Genomic DNA, 20,102 nt, shown 5'->3' on the forward strand with positions numbered 1-20,102 from the left:
TCCACTTTTCCATTGTTACTTTTTTTTTTTTCCCCCCCTTTTCACTTTACATTAGGATAATGCAGCTTTTCATACTTTCATGTAACGCTCTTCCTCGCCTCTCAGTGTGGATTTTTTTGAGGATTCATGACAAAGTGCTTCTTTGAAAGTGGCCAAAGCTCCTTTTAACAGATGCAGTGCTACAAATCCTCCCCGACCACCAAGCAAGCCCGACCAGAGGCGGCCGGGGAAGGAGACACGCAGCGTTGATTCACTGTGTGTCATTAACGAGATCAGACATCGCCACTGTAGGTAGGCTTTACATTACAGACCACCTGCTGGGTTTTTCTTTTTTTAAAAAAAAATTTAATAAAAGCCCCATGCCCTGGGCTGCTGAGCTCTCCCAGACCTCCGTGATGGGAGCTGACACTGCCAATAGCCCAAAACAGAGAGAAGCAGCAATTAACGTTCTTTAAATGTGAGAAACTTCCACCTTCTTCAAGACTTAGAGCCAGGCACACGTAGGCACAGGTTGTACAGAGCCCACACGTGCCTTAAACGGGCAAGCAGAGACCTGTGATCCAAACCAAGACGCCAGCCTCCTGATGACAAAGACTGATGACTCAATTCCCCTCATGAATCAAGTATTACCGCAGCTAAGCCATACAATCTTAGATATAAGTAAACAGACTGCATCATCTCAACAGCCTGGTAACACAGAAAAATGGAAACATTGAGAGCAATGACAATATTATTAGTTATTTCAGTGTTTGTCAAGGGATGGAGGATAGGATGGATATTTATTGCTCAGATCACTGCCGAGGAAAAGATATCGCTCTTAGTCAGTCGGCAAGGAGTGCTGCAAAAGTCAAATGTTTTTACTAAAATTTCTGCTGACCAGCAGTGACACCTGTGTCCCCAACTGGCTTTCAATGTTTGTCAAATGTCTCCAGTCTCAGATGCTGTTCAGCATTGGCGTCCATGGAAACTATGTGAATTGCAAAAAAAAATCTGAGAGTAATGTCGCTCTACCCATGCTCCCTGATCGAAATGCAATGCTTAATGACATCTTGGATTTACCTTTCAATAAAAACCTGGGGCTGGATCCTGAAGAATGGGGCTGGGCCGTGTCCTCAGCACCATTCCCAGAACTGTATAGACCCAAAGTCGAGGGAACTTCGCAAGTTTGAACCAAGAGAATCAGCCAGACCATTACTCCCCATTAATATGACATTGTACCAATATGAATGCTTCCTCAAACAGCCCTGTACGGTGAGGATAAGGCTTCATAATCTCAAATATATCAATAACATCTCAAGTTAAAGTCAAGATTAAAAAAATATTTCTAACAAAAAAGGCTGGTTTTTTCCAGCTCTTTTGGGGTTTTGGGGTTGGTTTTTTTGGTGTTTTTTTTTTAATGGCGTTGACAGCTGTGGACACATTTCTCAGAAGGAAGACGCTTTCTTTTTGCAAAAGCTGATATTTGACTGCAGAAAGCTGTAATAATTTAAAAGAGAAAGCTTATCAAGTGTACCTAAGAGCTATTAGGCTTCAAACCTATAATCAATCCAAAGTAGGAAAAGCCTCTTGATGTCAAGAAACAGCTTGTTTACAGAAGGCTTTTGGCAAAATTAGAGTGTAGTCCAACACTTGGCTTCAGAGCAAACAATCCCATAACGCAGCTAATCAACAGCACCTAACAATAAGTCTCCCTGTGGTGACTGCCAATTCATTTTCTCAAAACACTTTACAAATAATTAATCAATCTTCTCTCTCTTGGTGTTAAATAAGGCAACCCCACTTATTTCAGGAAGTTAATGGGTAGCAATGTGCCGTTCAGGACAGGATGTGACGTGAAACCTCCCGACCGCGCACGGAGAAGTTCTGGGGAACGAGAGTGGAATTTGCAATGACTGCACCAGCAAAAAGGAAACCTTCCTGCCTGGCACCTGCAGGAGATCATCTTACACTCCGAATCATGAGAGCGTATTATTGCTGCGGAATATTTTAGCAGTCAGGAAATAATCCACCCACATGATTTGATTCGACTGCTCGCACCAGTGAGTTCCCAATACCCAGCTGGTTGACACTGGCGTTTGTGTATTTTGCTCACGCTTTCCCCCTTTGCTTCCTGCATGCTGGGACAGGATAAAAGGAAATATATTCCCTTTTCATTAAGCCTTTGATAATTTGGAGGTTGGTCAATCACCTGGTAATTATTTTCCCATCGAAGATAATCGAGCTTAGATTTTAGACCCACGCCTCGAATGACCATTGTTTTTCTTCTCATGCCTTTTGGGCCTTTCTATACCAAAGCTGTGTCTTTAACAAGCCCAACACTCCCAGGCAACTGGTCCTGAGACTGAGAGGATCTCTGTTCATATTATTAAGAGCCATGGAAATGGTTATTGAAAATACTTTGAAATTTGCTGCTGTACTTACGAGACATTCTCTGTAACATCCACGTAACAAAAATCTCAGAGTTAGACACCCATGTTTGCATTTCAAGGGTGTCATGCAAGAAGCTATTAGGCGCTATTGTAGTGACTGAAGGAGTAATCTGATGCAGTGTGACTTTAAAAAAAAAAATATTCTGGATGATTCAGAACATTTAAATGGTGATTTGCAGGGTAAGAAATTTATCAACCACTTGGTATTCTCATCATGTCAAAGACACCTAGTTGTTCAGCTCTTTCTGATAATTTACCGCAGCCAGACTGAGCCAAGTACTCATTTCACAGACTGCAGAAGACTTGCTCCCAGTTTAAACCAAGTGTGAATAAGGGGAAAATGAGGCCCTTTACTCCAGTGGCATAATGCAGTCACCGAATCCACATAGCCCATCTCTTTCTCTTAATCATTATTTTAACGATTCTCCTATTCAGTCCTCCAGTACTTGCCCTGAGTGCTAACGAGTGACTTGCCCCTTCCAGAGTCTTTCACTTCAAATTGTCTCACATTTTTACCAACTCTGACAGCTCAGGATAGAAATGTCCACCCTGAACACGATGGAAAACAGTGGAAAAATCAAACCTTTAACTTTCAGGTGCCAAAACAAGGAGAGCTGAACTTTAATTTGGAACTTCACCAGCCAGTATGATCATCTTTGGGAAAATGATTCTGTTTCACTCGTGGAGATGCTGTGCTTAACATCGTTAACAGGGCAGACATCCTTCTGACTTCAAGAGAAACAATGGTCTTTCTATCCCAAGATTCACTGCTATGCCCCATAGTGTAAAACTAAGCCTCAGGCTGTCAAAGGCATGTTTCCTGCAGGTGGGGAGCTCCTTCAGCTCTAGTCAAATTACTTTATGGTCATGCCCTTAAACAAGTGAAAAAAATCTAACCAAAAACCTCCACAAAACCAAACAAAAAACAACCCCCAATCCCACCCATCCATGGCTGTTTGTTGCCTAAAACCACAAAGGAATTACTAAAGAACAATTAGCTCCATGGGGAAATGCGAGTGCTCTATTCACAGCCAGGGTCACTGTGACATCATAATGCCACCAAATCACCAGTGCCATGACTGAAAACCAGCCTAGGGGGCAACTTTGGCTGACACAGCCTTGAGAATCATCTCTCCCTCTTGCTTACATCTGAGGCTACGTCCTCCAACAGTAGCTATACATCCATGTGACGGGGCAAAAGTCCACATCACTCTTCTGAGCCTCACAGTTTTTCTAAATAAGTGAAAATTCCACACTGATCCCTTGCTTCTCTTCTTACACCTGACGAGCAGCATCAGCCCTTCCTTCATCACACCAGAGGATGGGGAAACCCACAAAAGGCATTAGAAACAAGGAGTAAAGCTCAAGACCTTGGTACTCCATAAACATAAAAGGACCCTCCAGAGAAGAGGAGGCATCTCCTTCCTTTTAAAACAAATAAAAAAACCTCTAAGAAAAGGGGAGGCAACTCCTACTGCCCATCACACAGATTGGGGTCCGTCTCAAAGGCTGTCAGCATCTTCCAGAGTCACTCACAGCCAAGGACTGCCACTTCCTCACTGAGTTTTCAACATCTGTAAGGACAGAGTCCTCAATTTCTCAGCTCTCATACAGTACATGAAGGTCACATTGCAGCATGACACAGACCCAATGACACAAAACGTCTAGACTAAGGAAAATTGACAACCTCCTCCATTTTAAATTTATACCAGATGAAGTGAAACATCAAAGGAGCTCCTTTTAATGGGCTTTTTGGCATGTGGTCCTTTGTTCTTAACAAGTCGGCACCAGCTGCTATGTCCATAATGCCAAGTCAGTAATGTCCCCGGCCAGATTCTGGGCTGATGTAAACCAGTGTCACTCCTCTGAAGGCAGATATTTCTATTGGTTGACATCAGCTGAAGATTTGGCTCCTCATGCTTAGCAGGTGCAAGCTAAAGTAAAATCTTCTGTGCCATATTTCATATTTCTCCTGTCTTCACCATCACTACTGCTGTACACATTCTCAGGCTGGAGAGTTAATTAGCATCAGCTGTAGCTACTCAAGTTTCTATACAATAAATTCCATATTGTAAGGAACAGCTTTAGTCTAATTATATCTTGTTCATGTATATATATATATATTCCCCCCCCACACACACACTAATCTTGTACTCTGGGTTATTGCGTGGTGACTTTCTCATAAACAGAAAATGAAGTGAGAACATCAGACAGGCCACATTCATTCATCGCAACATTTCAAATATTATTTAATAATTGAAAGTAAATATAATTAATAGTCTTCACCTTTAAGATTGCCTACATTAGCCCATCATGATTACCCTGAGTATATATTAGTTTAAAGGTGACCTACAAATATTTTCTTGATATACAAATGTCTCAAATACCAGGGGCTTTTCAATCTGTATTTAAAACAAAAATATTTTTTTGCTTTGCAGGTAGCAACATATCAAAATCCCACAGCACCAGCTGTTATGATTTTACTCTAATACAAGTATATACATATATATAGACATGCACACTATGTAAAAAAAATTAAAATAGTTCCTGAAACAAAATAAAGTCTAGGTATTTACCCCTTAATAAACATGCAGCTGGCTTCAGCACTTGTTAATAAAACTCTTAAGAAGGAAGCAGAAGTCTATAATCATCTGGGGCCATTCAACACCCCAAAAGCCCAGATCCCGTTTCAGTTTTCTCCATTTACTGTCTTGGGTTGCTTTAATTAAGTAAATTATGCTTTCAAGTCACCTGCCATTCTCTTGTGGAAAAAGTATAAGCAACCACAGTATCAGCTCTGATCTGCCTTGTTCACTGATGTAAATGTGTTCTTCCCCTTCTTGAGAGCTTCATTCCTGAATTCTGCAGGAGAAGGGACCTCGGCAGTGCAGCCCCCCAGCCCAGATGTCCCCCGTGCCTGCACTTACTGCTGCCCGTGTCCATGGTCACAACCATCACCATGGCACTAGATTCACCTTCCATTGCTGACTCACTCACCTCATTATCATAGAATCGTAGAATGGTTTGGGTTGGAAGGGACCTTGAAGACCATCCAGTTCCAAACCCCCTGCCCTGGGCAGGGGCACCTCCCACCAGACCAGGTTGCTCCAAGCCCCCTCCAACCTGGCCTTGAACCCCTCCAGGGATGGGGCAGCCCCAGCTTCTCTGGGCAACCTGGGCCAGGCTCTCACCACCCTCACAGCAAAGAATTTCTTCCTAATAGCTAATCCAAATCTCCCCTCTTTCAGTTTAAAGCTGTTATCCCTCATCCTATTGCTCCAGTCCCTGATCAAGAGTCCCTCCCAATCTTTCCTGTCCCGATTTCCCTAGTTGCGGGTAGTTTATGTACACCTTTGTTTCCCAAGATGCCCTCTTGTCATTTCCCCCCACCCTCCTTCCTCATTCTCCACATCTTCTGTATCCCAACGTGGTGCTGCAGGAGCCAGCACAGCACCTACCATCCAAACCGGATTTACATTTCTCTCCACCTCAGCTGTTCTTACTTAATAATTCCGCACTGCAGTTTTGGGCATGACAACAAAAGAAAAACAAAAGTGCAGATGTGATAGAAGTTGAAGTGTTAGCAGAAATTATTTCCATTTATAACACAGCTGACGTTCGTGAAGGTGCTCAGGCATCAAGACACTTGCAATTATCTAAGCTTAAACATAAATTTAGATGTTGGCATTTATAATCTTTCATAGGAAAGTGATGATATTGTTTAGTCGAGAGGTCAAAACGAGTTTTAAGTTGTCCCATTTTCTTCTCTTTGCCCCTTTTTAATAATTCAGCATAGACCCCAGTAGGTAATATATTGTAAAAGATGGATGGAAAACTAGATATTCATGTGGAATATATTCTTCATGAAAGGTAGGTGAGAAATTAAGATTAAAAATGCTCCTGTCTTCAGCAGAAACAAGACAAATCTTTTCATTTTTAACTTACCTTGTATTTATGAGACATCAGCTACAGACAGTAAAGGAAATTGCAGCATTCACTTAAAAGCAGCATTAGCAAGTTCTGACAGCTTGTTAAAAGCCGTGACCGAAGGCAGGGTGATGCACATCGATCACCTGTGACAAGGAGCTTACACCCTTTGTTGTACCCCTGAGGAGGGTCATGAGGCCCTCAGTGGGCCATTTCACAGGTACATGTTCCCTGAACTGCCCAGGGGTCTTCATGCTGGCCACTCACTAAAAATAAACACAATTATGTCCTACGACTCTATGTCCTCCCACAGATCAAGTCTGACTTCGTGTGTAATATGGATTTTCCAGCACTTACAGTCCAGTTTCTTGCCAGATAATAGAAGTAAAGGAACCAAAGCAATGGAGCCAGTAGAAGATACAGTCCATAGCGGTGAAATCACGAGATCATATTCCATCCTTGGGATGCAATAGCATGAAACACGGCTTTGAACACTAACTGAGTTTGAGAGATTTGGGTTTCTAAGTATAATTACCATCCATGAGCGTAGCCCAAGATTTACATTTCATTAATATTCCTAAAATATCCATTTCATATGTGGCACATTGTGGAAATATATACCTCTGGAGATTATCTGGACCAACTTCCTGCTGAAAGCAGGGCCTTAGATTAGGTTATCCAGGTCCGTGTAAAGCCAAGTCTTGAATAGTTGGATTTAAACATGAAATAGTATGAGTAATACTGTAAGTAGAGTCATCATTACATTAGTGAAGCCACATGAAAAATTAGAAAAAGGATGTTCCAGAGAGGCCATGACTCAACCAGCCCTATAGGAAACAGCAAACCTGGCTCCAGTACCTGTAAAGCAGAGAAGTATTTGGGTGCTCATTCCACTTCAGCTCCTAATAAGGCAGCCTGTACATCCTGGAAACTACATTTACAGATTTCATACAGAAAAGTCTAGCCTTGAAAGTAATTTTTCTTTTTTTCTATTTTTTTTCTCCCCCTGGTGATGTTATTACCACTTGTATTTCTGCTGGCAGGAAGGTATTGCCTACAGCTGCAAACTAATATAAACTCAAACTTTCTGGGTCATCAGAAATGTGACGGACAAACTGCTCTCTGCAGTTCCTTCATCCATAAGATAAATATGTTAAAGTATTAACATGGTGTCAAAAATTGTTCGCTGCCCCTTTTTTGTGAGTTCTTCCTTCTTTTTAAACATTTTGTTTCACAAACATTTCATTCCGTAAACATGTATCAGACCAAAGCTTAAGGTGAATGGATTTGAGCTAGTAAACATGGGAAGAAAAAATACCTAAAAGAATTGAGAATCTGTAATGGTGGAGAGGACTTTGCTGATGGGGCAGTCATTCTGCTTTGCTCATACAACAGCATCTTGCAATAAATACCTTGTAATTTCGAGCTGTATACACAGAAGGGCCACAACAAAAAGCAGGAAGGCAACTGTGTCCCATTAGAGCTTTCCTTAGATATTTCAAACTGGTCCAGGAAAAAAACCCACAACGTATAACAGGCTGTAGGACCGTACCAGGTTTGCACCAGAACAGAGAATTGGACCTCAGAGATCACTTCTCTCCCTCGCTTCACCCATTTTTGGAACTAAAGGGAACACACTTTTTCATTTTCTCCCAGGTTAAAATCATAGCAATTGCCTTTCATTTTAATGAGCAGTGCGGATGTCTCACGCATTTAACTGGGTTTCTTATGATTTGTCACATTTAATAGCTGACGGCTATGCAAGAGCTCATTACTTTGGGGATCCTGGTGAGAAAGACTGTTGTTTTGAAGCATTATTCTGGCTGTTGGTACAAATTTCACACAGGAAAGTAAGTAAGTAGTAAGCTGATAAACACCTTCTTATGTTACAAAGGGTCTGATCAAGAGAAATATATATCTTTACATTCTACATTATTGCTAACACAAAAGGCGGAAGCAGTTAAAAAGGTAACACTTCCCATGTTTATTTACACCTGTATTCTTGTGTACACAAATGGTGGAAATAATTTTTCAAACCCCAGTATTTCTCAGCTGGTTACCTCACTTATTTCCTCCTTTTAGTAAAACTGTGGAACCATGAGAAGTGTCCTATTTCACCTTCTAATGACTTCTAGTAAAAGTGATCCTTTCATCACCACCCCTGTATTACCAAGCGCAGGGAAGGCTCAATATTATTCTAATCCTTGTTTGTGTGGTATATCGTAGAGAGACCTTAGGTGGTGTTGAACAAAGCCTTGAATGCATAGTAATGTCTATGGAAACCTTAGGACAACATTGTTATTTGACATAGGACAGTATGCAATGAAGTCCAAAACTGAAACACATAATTTGCTGGTGTCGGTCAGTGGAAGGTCCTCTCTAACCCTCACCCTTTTACATTTCTTCCTTGCTTTAGCTCTGGTTGGCATCTTCCCTCTCCTGTTCCCACTGTGCCATCTCCCCTTCAACAACAGGCAACCTGGATTATGCTTATAAAACCTAAAGAGATATTTAAACTGAAAGAGGGGAGATTTAGATTAGATCTCATAAAGAACTTGTTTGGTGTGAGGGTGGTGAGGGCCTGGCCCAGGCTGCCCAGAGAAGCTGTGGCTGCCCCATCCCTGGAGGGGTTCAAGGCCAGGTTGGAGGGGGCTTGGAGCAACCTGGTCTGGTGGGAGGTGTCCCTGCCCAGGGCAGGGAGGTGGAATGAGATGATCTTTAAGGTTCCTTCCAATCTGAACCATTCTATGATTTTATCTCAGGCTTATTTCAGCATCCAGTCCAAGGGGTTCTTCACCCTGCAGAATGCAGACCCTCACAGCTTGCATTTAAGGGCCTGACTCTGGAATTACTGACACTAATGGTTTCTTTGTGGAAAATCCTGGCTCTGTTGGTAATTTTCTTAAGGCTAAAGCAGGAAGCCTCCAAATAAAGCAGCACCTTCTCATTTGATAACTGCAATAGCAGTCCCACTGGTTTCAGCAGTAACACCAAGGTGCAAAGGAACAGTGCAGCACGGGTTTTGGACCTTGTCCAGCCCATGAGACAGCACACAAGTTCTCATCTTTTTTTTTTTTTTTCCCCCCATTTGCACACTGGAAAGATGAAAGTACAAATGAATCTTAGGAAGCAGCTTATGTTCACATACTGACCCTTAGATGGAAAAGGCCATGTAAGAACAAGGTAATTGCAACTAAACATAGCCCAAGGTCACAGGCTGCATGGGGGGTAAGTTTTAACCTTAGTGTTTTTTGGTAAAAACCAGACTTGCTCATTGACATTCTTCCCGTCCACACTCCCTCTCCCTTCCTGGAGAGTCAATAAACTCAGCTGTGGTTATTCAAGTGCACTGTAAAATAGCTGCTACAGCCCAGTGCAGCAGAAGCTGTACCACTCAGGGCACGAAGCAATCCCCACGGTGCCTTTCCCTTCCCCGAGAGCAATGTTGCAGAGAAAATTTTATGTTGGCAAAATGCTTGGAGATGTGTCAAAAAACGCGTTAAAGATTTGCAAACCATTTACCTGGAGCCATTAGTTATAGAGGCCAGGGCTAATTGCTATAGCCTTCTAAATAAAAGCTGAAAATGATCCTTTTTAATCACAAGGAGCACAAAACCAAGCTCAGTGCAGCCATCTCGTTCTTAATCTCACTCAACCCTTATACAAAGAAATTTTCAGGTGCTAAACATTTGCACGTTGCTGGGAGAAAACACTAAATTGCAGTTATAAATGGTTAAAAATAGAGGTTTAATGCAGGAAACACAGGCAGTTTCCTGTGTCACCCGATGAGCAGCACACATCACTAGCATGGCAAATATATTCATGGTAGTCCTGGAAGTGAGAACGTCTGGGTTGTGCTCTGACTCACCGTGCCTTTGCAGAAGGAAAGATTACTATTATCTGCTCACAAAAAAAATCATTGTGGTGGGTCTGTTCCAGCCCAAACCTCTGTTCCACCAGCCTGAGGTTTCTGGAAATTACTTACCTGCCTCATCACTTGAATTAGGAAGCTGGAGACAAAATGCAGTGCGATAGCTGCCAGATTGCTTATCATCATCTTTCTTTGCTGTTGCTATGTTATCAGGTCCCCTGGGTATATCCACAAATGCTGGAAGTTCAGAGACAAAGACACTTTGTAAAGGGCATGTACTACCCAAATAGCCTTCATTTGTTGTCCCTCTATTAATTACATTCTTTTCTGTTAAGTCTGCACTCCAGTTTGATTTGAGTGGAGTCTTGTTTTCTCCTAGGAGCCTTGTCTTAAGTATCTCCTCTATTGGCTCTCCATTAGCTATGCCATCTACTCCATCTGCTGTTAATCTAGACGAACTGCAATTTATATTGAAGGACAACACCGATCTCTGAACTTTTTGGCATTTAATTCGAGGTCGGTCAATGCACACGTTGAGCGACTTGTCTAAGTAATAGATGGTATTTGGACACTGCTGAGAAACCTGAAGGTGGACACATGAGATGAACGAGGGTGGTACTTTCTCTCTCCCATCGCTGCTTTGAAGACCCACGCCGTTCTCCTTGTTTCCAAGGTAAAAAATTCGCTTTTGTGGCTCTTCACTTAATTGCATGCAAGATTCAGAAATCTTCAATGGAGAAACATTTTGGTTTTCATGGCCCGGTGGAAGCCAGCGACGGAGGGCAGCAGGGATTTTGCTGGAGGTGGGGGACACGGCGTTGGGCTCTTGCACAGCCCCAGCTCCACATGCTGGGTCTCTGGAGCCTGCAGCAACACGTCTGGCTGTAATAGTTATGGAGGCAAACCCTTTTGGCCAGTTTTGACACCGTTTTCCCTCTGCGATGGGAGAGTCTGATGGAGATGTGGCGTCATCCAAAGATGCTTGAATTTCTAATCTGCTGGGAGGTACCGCAAATGCTCTATTAATGTTGACTGAAGCATGGTTAGCCAAAGGTTGCTTCGTGTGATAAGCACTGGGCTGGGGGATGGGGGACTGCATAGGCAAAGCGGGCCAATTTTCTTTTGATTTATTCTCATCAATCATCTGCGAAATAAGTATCGGTGAAATCAATTTTGTATTTTGTGGTGACAGAGATTCCTGCAAACGAAAAGATTCAAATTATCAACATACTCTATCATAACATATATAAATGTTTCTCATCTACCATCTCTCACACTGGACAGTTTTGCTTGAGATTTCTTGTCAACTTTCCATTCATCCTAACTTTTTTGTTGTTTAAAAACACACGCTCTTGAAATCAATCCTGAATTGTCTGTGAGACTTCAATAAAAACCTTATCACTCTGGTGCAAAAAAAAAAAAAACAAAACACAAAAACCAACTGTGTATTCTATACTATTATTTTCAGTATTTAACCCATTGTTGCAGTTGGGATTTGTGGTCACTATGTTTCTATAAAAATGGGCATGTCAAGGGCAATTGCCAGTTTCAGACTCTAAACTGTTCTCTCATGACAGACTGCAGGAATTTAAAATGCATTTAAATATATTGTAGATCATTATCCTGAAGGTCCACGTGTGCCACCACATGGTGCAGAGGACATGTAGGCACCAGGGTCATGACGGCTCTACAACCTCACCGTTGTGAGAAAAACTTCTCCATGATCCCTCCCTCGAGTGATATAACTTCCTTTAAGGGCTGCAGGTACCATTTAAATTCATTAGTTCCTTCTTGCTTATCATTACTTGGTGGCACCTGTCAATGATGGAAAGCCACATATGTCCAAGATTGATCAACAGGGGCCCAGATTAATTTTTCCAACCATGACAGTAAACATCTATCTTGATAGACCGTACATTACTTTACTCGATGTGATAAAGGAGGTGTTTTTATGTTAAAGCTATCTGCCAAAGAGTAAACCTGAGTTTAAAATCTCCTGCTCTTATTATCCACACGGCTGGTCACATAAGTCACATGCAATAAAGCATCTGGCCTAATCTTATTGCTGTTGTAAATTGGCTGATTAGATTGCTCCTGCCCTGTGTTCCTACATCTCCCGATCCTAATAGGAAAAAACCCAACACTGAATTGGCATGCAAATTCTGAGGATTAGCTCCATAATGAACACTCGGTCAAGTTCATTCAGGGTTTAGGTGCCATTCGCTGGCTGCTTGTTATGAATTCATCTCAGTCGTACCTGGGTGTCTGTCATCTGATAACCAACACTGGTACTTGAGGAGCATTTCACAAAACATAATATTCTTCTCCCTCAGGGAAGACTGTGTGAGCGACAGAGTTGTGACCTCCCAGGTGCCACAGTCATCTTCCTCAGGGCTCGGGTGCAAGAGACAGGACCCTGCACCGAAGCCCTTGGAGAAAACCATCCCTGTGCTCCTGTCCCCCACCCATGGAAGCAACACAGACATCAGGCTCCTTTGTGACTCCTGGGAAGGCTGATTTGGGAACCCAAATAGGGAGAGTTAGATCAAGAGTTTATTAACGAGGTGAAATGCCAGGTAAATTCTATCAAGTCTTTAAACCAGCTGCCTGTGGTTTTGACAATTCAATAATTTCGCAGCCCCAGGGAAAGAATTTTCTTCCGTCTTTGTTTCTTTCATGGTTTGTAACAACATTTGCCTCATATTTTCTGCACTGCATTTACTTCTACCTACAGGTTTAAGACCTTTGCACGCCTTCCAAAACTCTCGACTTCCCGGAGATTTCTACAGGGCATTGAAGAAGAATGTTGCTTGAAATACTTTATTTTGGATGCATTTCTCATGCTCCAGTAGTTAATTTGACATTTATTTCTTTTGTTAAGGGCTGCACAGATGGAGACATCCTGCAAGAGTCCAAAGGCATGTCAAAAATGCTCCCAATTAGCTTCAAACTCACGCACCAATATTTTAAATAATTTGCTTTTTGTTTTTCTGCTTAAGTATATGTATTATTCTTTCTTCCCAATCTTTGGCAAATAAATGGATCTTTAAGGTTTGACCAGCTGATCCTATGCTCGTTGGGAGCTTTCAAGCTTGACTGCATCTTGTGAAAAAAAAAAAATCTGCACTTACACAAAGTAATTGTGGTGAACTGAAAACCTCAGGCTTTATCTTGAGAACATCTGGGACAGAGTGTACTGATATTTGGGATACCACTTGATTTACTCTCCTGAGGTGTTTTTAACAAGTTTTTTTCCCCTCACAAAAGATGCAATTTTTTTCCTCCTCACCAAGAGCGCATCGAATCACAACATTTAGCCATCATTTTATTGGGCTTTTCTGCTGCCTAAGCTAAGCCTTGCTAAACAAAACCAAGTCCAAATACCCTGCTCGGCAATCAGCAATTGTTTTTAAAACCTGAATGCATTCTGCTGACTGCAATCTAAACAGAATTTATTTATTTTACCTTGGTAGAGCCTGATTTTCCTTCCACAGCACTCTGCCTCTGAAGGCCCATGGATGTCCTCTGACCATCAGTGCCCCATGGCTTCTGTGTCACTCCTGGGGAAAAGAAGCACAGAGAAAGTAATATTATTTTCAGTGTCCTGGAGGAGATGAGTTTGAGAATGTAGGTTTAAATGCAGTGCCAGCAGGAGGGAAAGAGCCTGCTGTAAATGATCTGATTGCCCTGGGATCTTGTTATCGCAGGGATCCTATTTCCTCCCCTTCCCAGGCGCGGCGCTTGAAACACCCCTGGGATCCTGTTGCAAAGATGCATTTTGTGGACAGTCTCACAGAGTGCTCAGGGCTGATCCAAAGCTTGGATATCTCTGCTTTTGATTTCCGTGGCCTCGGGCACGAGTGTGGGGGGGAGTCAGGGAAGACGGGAAACGCGGATTTCAACAAATGTCACTTTTGTGTAGTCTGGAACTGCGGAACCGGGAGCACAAATGAGGACATTAATGGGCCGGATGCTCCGAGTCTGATTTCATTTGAACTAAGTCACCTTCACATTTAAACAACCACAGAAATTTTAAATCACATTCAGAAATTCTATTACATCATAACTTTTCTAGTTCAACGATAACTATTACATCAGTACCTCAGTCGCTGATTTTGTCATCTTTTATTTTCTTTTAGCTCTAGCCTGTCTGCAGCTTTTTACACAGAGCTAATTTCCATATAACAAGGAGCCTGGGCTGTTGCAATGATGCATTACGTCTGCTGTCAAGAGTTTTGCCAGAAATTACGTTACTTTCTATCTTGTAATAAGCATGCAAAATTAATTTTCAAAAATTCTCTATTTGGACTGAAATCTCTTGAGATTACTGGCTGCTGCTTTACAGCAACAAGTCACGCCACCAGTAAGACCTTTTTTTTTTTCCTTTCACTTCGCTTGCCACAGAAGTTGATCATTTTTTACTAAGCAGAATTTCAGTTTACATGTAATATTATATTAACAAAGGAGTATAAATCACATTAAGAAGCATTCATTAAAGCATATCCACCATAACACCATGGTGTCATGTCCTTGGGTGCAGATAAGGAGTAGAAGGGAAAGAGGGGGAAGGTATCATGTCTGTCTCCCATCGAGAGATCTCCTTGCATCCCACCATGGAACAGCAACCACAAAACACTTCCAGGATGTTGGATTAACCTTCTGGTTTAATAAAGTATGCTAAGGTATACTTTACTAAAGTATATTTTATTTGCACAGCTCCAAGATACCAATACCACTGTGTATATTCATAGCTGGCATGAAAAGAAAAAAAAAAAAGAGGTTTGCTTTTGTCATGGAGCAAAAGAAGGTCCTGAGCAACAGAGAAAACAGCTGGACTCATTAGCCACAGTATGGAAAAAAAGAGAATCCAGAAAATAGCCAGAGCAGAGGGCCCACTGCACATTTGTTGGCAAAGAAATAATGCACAGTTGCAGTCAGTCAGTGAAAATGCAATGAACCTGATCTAGCACTGGATGATGGTAACTGCTGCTTGCACAAAACATAGGCAAGATGCCCTCAGAGCCTGTCCTGTTGTGATACACAGTGAGAAGAAGATGCTGCATTTCAGCGAAGGACAAAATCCACCTGTATCCAGGAGCAGTGGGATAGGGATAACTGCTGGGTCAGCCTGATGGAGAGGTTATTTTCAGTGTATCAGTACTCTGGTGAGGTACATGTGAATACCTTCACCATGAAGAGCTGCTACATGTGCTGTCTTATTTACTTTTTAAAACAACTAAGTAGGGAATATCTTGCACAGAAAGATAAAGAAGAAATTGTTGGATTGATGTAGAACAAGGCCTAAAAAAATAATCCAAAAGTTTGATAAACAAAACGTATCTAATTAAAGCAACAACTTCACCTAAGTTATGAATATTTTCCTCAAACATTTTACAGTAAGAAAACCACAGTTGTCTCAGATCGGGCTGCAGAGCTACAACAGGAGAACATCAACATGTGAATGTCAACCAGTGCGCGAGGAAATCCAGAAGGCTGGCCCGAGATAAATCAGTTCCAGACAAGCATGTTCTGCCAGATGGCTTTTCATGAATTTCATTCAAATGTATTTCCAGCACAAGAGAAAGACTGAATACTACAGGGTCAAACAAGAACAAGTTGTCAAAGTCCACACAGTAGATTATGTATAACATGTAGGTTATTCTTATCAAAGTAACCTCCTGTAATTAGCAATAATCTGTAGGTAGAACCTTCCCATTTCACTATTTCCTATTCCCTTGGAATAGATCCGTTATTTCTTGCTCTTTTAACTCGAAAAAGTAGCTGTTTCTGGAGCAGGAGAGATAGGAAGAAGTGAGGTGGGAAGAAGAAGAGGAGGAAATGTTTATTTTCTTCGCTAAATTATCCAGAGTGGAGTTTTGCATTGCATTTTGTACCATATCCTGAGCAACAGCATTCTCATATTACTATGGGAATCCTATTGTTGAAAAACACTCAGATTTTTGGCAAGTCATTTCAAGTAGTCACTGAGATAGATTAAATGGCACTGGTGGCAAAAGCTCTGGTATTTTTCATGATATTATTAAATCTATTCTAGGAAGCTTCACATTTGTTAATTCATGTCAAGAGAACAAGGAAAAAAAAACAACAAACCTTTAAAAAGAGCTTGAATCTGTGTTTGAAATGAAGACACTTCAGGGAGCACAAGGTTTTAGCTGAGCTGTCTCACATACAGAGGTTTTCATACAAATTCTTATTGCTGACAAAACACATTGCACTGTAACTCTTGTTACACAACCAAATGCAAAGTTCAGTTTTTCCCTGGTGCGAAAGCATGAAAGAAATGGCATTTCAAGTACTTTCCATCCCCGTGGGGAGTATGAGAAACTTATTTCTATCCGAGTTGAAATCCTGAGGATTTGTTTAACCTCCCCAGACCTTCCCTTCCCACCGTGACCCATCTCTCCAGCTTACAAACAGGAGGTGCGATGAGGAACAGGGGAGCAGTCGCTGGCATATGAACTTTGTCCTATTACATCCTCACTCTTTTTCATTTTTTTTCCCCAGCAAATACTGTTTGTTGAACCAAATGATACGCTCCTTGGCAAGGCATCTGGACATCCGGCTACAGACCAGGGTTTTCCTAATTACGGAGTGCAGCTGGAACCGATTCTTCCAGTCTCGAGTGCCTGGATGTCTGCCTCGGGCCAACTGGCAGACAGCTCAGATAATGATTCAGAAAAGATGTACTTGTAAATCAGCTTGCTAAAACACAGATGGATTGCAAAGGTGAGGGTGCTGGTGAAAAATAGTGTACCGCCAATATTTGGCGTGCACAGGACAGCCCAGTTCGTAGCCAGCTGAGATTTTGTACAAAATTTGAGGCCCACGTGAAAAGAGTCCACGGATAACGTTATTTTGCCAGCGTTTCAGGTCTTTGCTAGACACACACAGACTGCCATGCTGGGGGAAGTCGGTTGATGACACTGGGCAGAGCTGGAATGACTTCAGACCAGTGGGTCTGGCCTCATGTCTAGTTTTTGTCATGACTCCAAAGGGACTCAGGGTCCTTCCCAGGTCCATGGACCACCTCCTCCAAATCCTCCACGGCCCGTCTATTAAATCCACGTCTCTCCAATTTAGAGACAAGGAAGTCGTGCGGGACAGTGTCAAATGTCTTGCAGAAGTCCAGGTAGATGATGTCAGTTGCTCTTCCCTCACCCACCAATGCTGTAACCCCACTGTAGAAGGCCAGCAAATTTGGCAGACACCATAGACCCTTGGTGAAGCCACATCAGCTGTCGCCAATCACCTCCTTATTTCCCATGTCCCTTTGCATAGTTTCCAGGAGGATCTGCTCTATGACCTGAGACTGACCAGCCTGTAGTTCCCCCGGTCTTCCTTTTTTCCCTTCTTAAAAATCAATTTGGAGGAATTAATTTATACTTTATTCTGTTTAAAACATTGGATTTGTTTAAATTTTCTTGTGACTTATTTAATTCCAATACCTGAGGAAGCCTTGAGGAAAAGAGCGTCATCATTAAAGATTCACCACGCTTCCTCTCAGTAAGGGTTGGGAGAGATCATAATTCACTTCTTCAGATCTGAAGTGAGTCATCCAGAAAAACTGTCCGGACATTACAGATACATCTAAGATGAAAGCCAAGTCAGAACGAACACCAGGACCAAACCCACACCTCCTGATCTTCTTCATGTGTCATAAAGAAAGAATATCATGATTATTGTCATCTAAAAATAAAACTGAACAATGAAGCTAAAGTTCACATGCCCAGAATTAAAAGTAGAGGCAGAAAAATGCTGAAAATCCTACCTTAAACTGAACTCCCTGCTGATATTAAATTGATTTATAGGGATTCTACTGGTGAATGTTGTGTTTAATTGTTAGTGGACAGAGTGCTGCATCTCCAGAAAGAGCCTTGGAATCTGTCATCAACATTATCCTGAGCCTTCAGAAGTGATGTTAAGTTCAAGGAAGAGGTGAGGTATCACGTTGACGATGGTCTGAGGGCAGCATCCCAGTGAAGATAGGGCAGAAGCAGGGCCCCATAGCCACACGTGGATTTTACCCCCATACGAACTCCTAAAAATGCACCCAAATATCATCTCTGCAGGATTTGCCATTCACCTGCCTTCATGTGAGAAGAGACAGCAGTTTTCACTGAGTTACTTAGGGAGCACACGTGTCATCCTGATAGCTCCAACACAGCCAGAAACCACACTGTACTTACCCATCACAAGAGAATGACAGAGGAAGAGCCCATCAGTCCTGTTAAAGCATCTTTGCTGAGCTCATAAGAAGTAGCGTGCACCTACTTACAATGGGGGTCAAAGAGCAATATAGACTTAAAAGGGGAGAAAGCAGCTGCCAACTCTTTTCTTGAAATCTTTCTTGTCGTGAAAAAAAGCCAAACCAATACAAACAAGTACCTTGCCACAAAGGAAAGCACTTGAACACAGTCGCGCAAAGATGACAGTGTTTTAAGGCAGCTTTGTTGGGAAGATTTTCAAATCAGGGTAAGGAAAACAGCCTGAAATTGTTTCAGTCTGAACAGGATTCATTATGTAAACAAAATAGAAAAATATTTTTTTAAGATGTCAGGATGGATTTTCTTCTATTACAAGTAGCATCATGAGATTTGTTAACTGAATTATCTTTCCCTGCTTGCACACCTTGAAGCTGTAGCTGGCTGCCTGCAGAGATGATTACAGGATCTGCCACGGAACGGACAAATGAGTTCTGGTCTGCTATCAAAAAGACAGAAGTCGTAAATCTCTCATTATCCGTGCCATTAGAAGCAAGGTACTCATCAGGGGGTTAGAAAGAGCACTGGAATTATGTCTTGAAACCCATGCATAAGAGAAAAAAAATATTTTGTTTTCATTATGCATTGTTATTATTCTTTATCTTCACTTAATAAAATAAAGTGGGGAATCACCCCCAGCATATCCATCACACACACACACAAAACTAAGTAGCTTCCTCACTTTCTCCTTTTTCCCTTTTCTCCTCATCCTCCGAGATTTTTGTTTGTTTGTTTTCCTTTTATTTTTTTTAATTTTCAGTGGTATGTGGAGGAACACATTCCTAGATTTCTCTCGGCAGCATAAGCTTACCCTGACAAATCTCAGTCCCTAGCAGCAGTGAGTGACTCACCAAACCTGCTGAAGCCCAGCTGGGCGGACATAACTCAGGCCAAGGACTCAAATGGGAGTACACAGGAAGATTTAACTGACACAGGTTTGATTTCTTCAGCCTAAATAACACGGTCTGTCATGGGAGCTCCCTGCTGGAGGTCCTCCTAGATCTTTATAAAATGTGGTAGGAGGGGAATGAGGAGCTCAAAGACAGGGTATTAGAGAAAGGATATCTGTAAAGCATGGAGAATTTGGGTGGATCACAAGGAATAATAGTTTAATAGCCAAATCATTCTCTTTCATAATTTTTCTTCAGTACTTTCATTGCAGAAATGGAAAAGATGTCATAAATGTCACAGGGTCCTATTCCTGGGGCAGTCAGAAAAAGTACTGAAGAGAAGGAGCAAACCATCAAGCTCCTCAATGTAGATGAACCAAGCAACAGAAGTCTTGAAGTTTCATAGTTCCCTCAGCTTTGATGATTGGTGAGACTGGCTTCCAGACATCTCTTTGCACTGCTAAAAGCAATGCAATATTGTCAATATATTTCACCAAGATTCTGGGAGATGGATACTTTTGTATGATTTGGACACATTTTCTTAAGAGGATTTTACAAAGCAGTAAGATGTTGCGCATGAGCAGCAAAATAAACCAAATGATCCTTGAAGGTGCTATAGGTAAGATGAGGTTGAACAGGACTCTGAGCAACCTGATCTAGTTGAAGATGTCCCTGTGCATTGCAGGGAGGGGTTGGACTAGAT

The 20,102-nt window shown here is 41.9% G+C and overlaps 1 protein-coding gene across 2 annotated transcripts in view; it reads right to left on the reverse strand.

Moving 5' to 3' along the window:
• Nucleotides 1–20,102, reverse strand: part of LOC106889812 (chromosome unknown open reading frame, human C10orf90) — a 66,067-nt gene that overhangs the window by 20,184 nt on the left and 25,781 nt on the right. For both annotated transcript variants that reach the window (XM_014945227.1, XM_014945228.1), the window contains exons 2-3: nt 13,693–13,787; nt 10,342–11,425 (exon numbers count right to left, since the gene is read on the reverse strand). In XM_014945227.1, coding sequence (XP_014800713.1) covers nt 10,342–11,425; nt 13,693–13,787 — 1,179 coding nt within the window. The remainder of the gene's footprint in view (nt 1–10,341; nt 11,426–13,692; nt 13,788–20,102) is intronic.

This window comes from Calidris pugnax, unplaced genomic scaffold, assembly GCF_001431845.1.
Source record: "Calidris pugnax isolate Ruff unplaced genomic scaffold, ASM143184v1 scaffold89, whole genome shotgun sequence".
Lineage (NCBI taxonomy): Eukaryota > Metazoa > Chordata > Aves > Charadriiformes > Scolopacidae > Calidris > Calidris pugnax.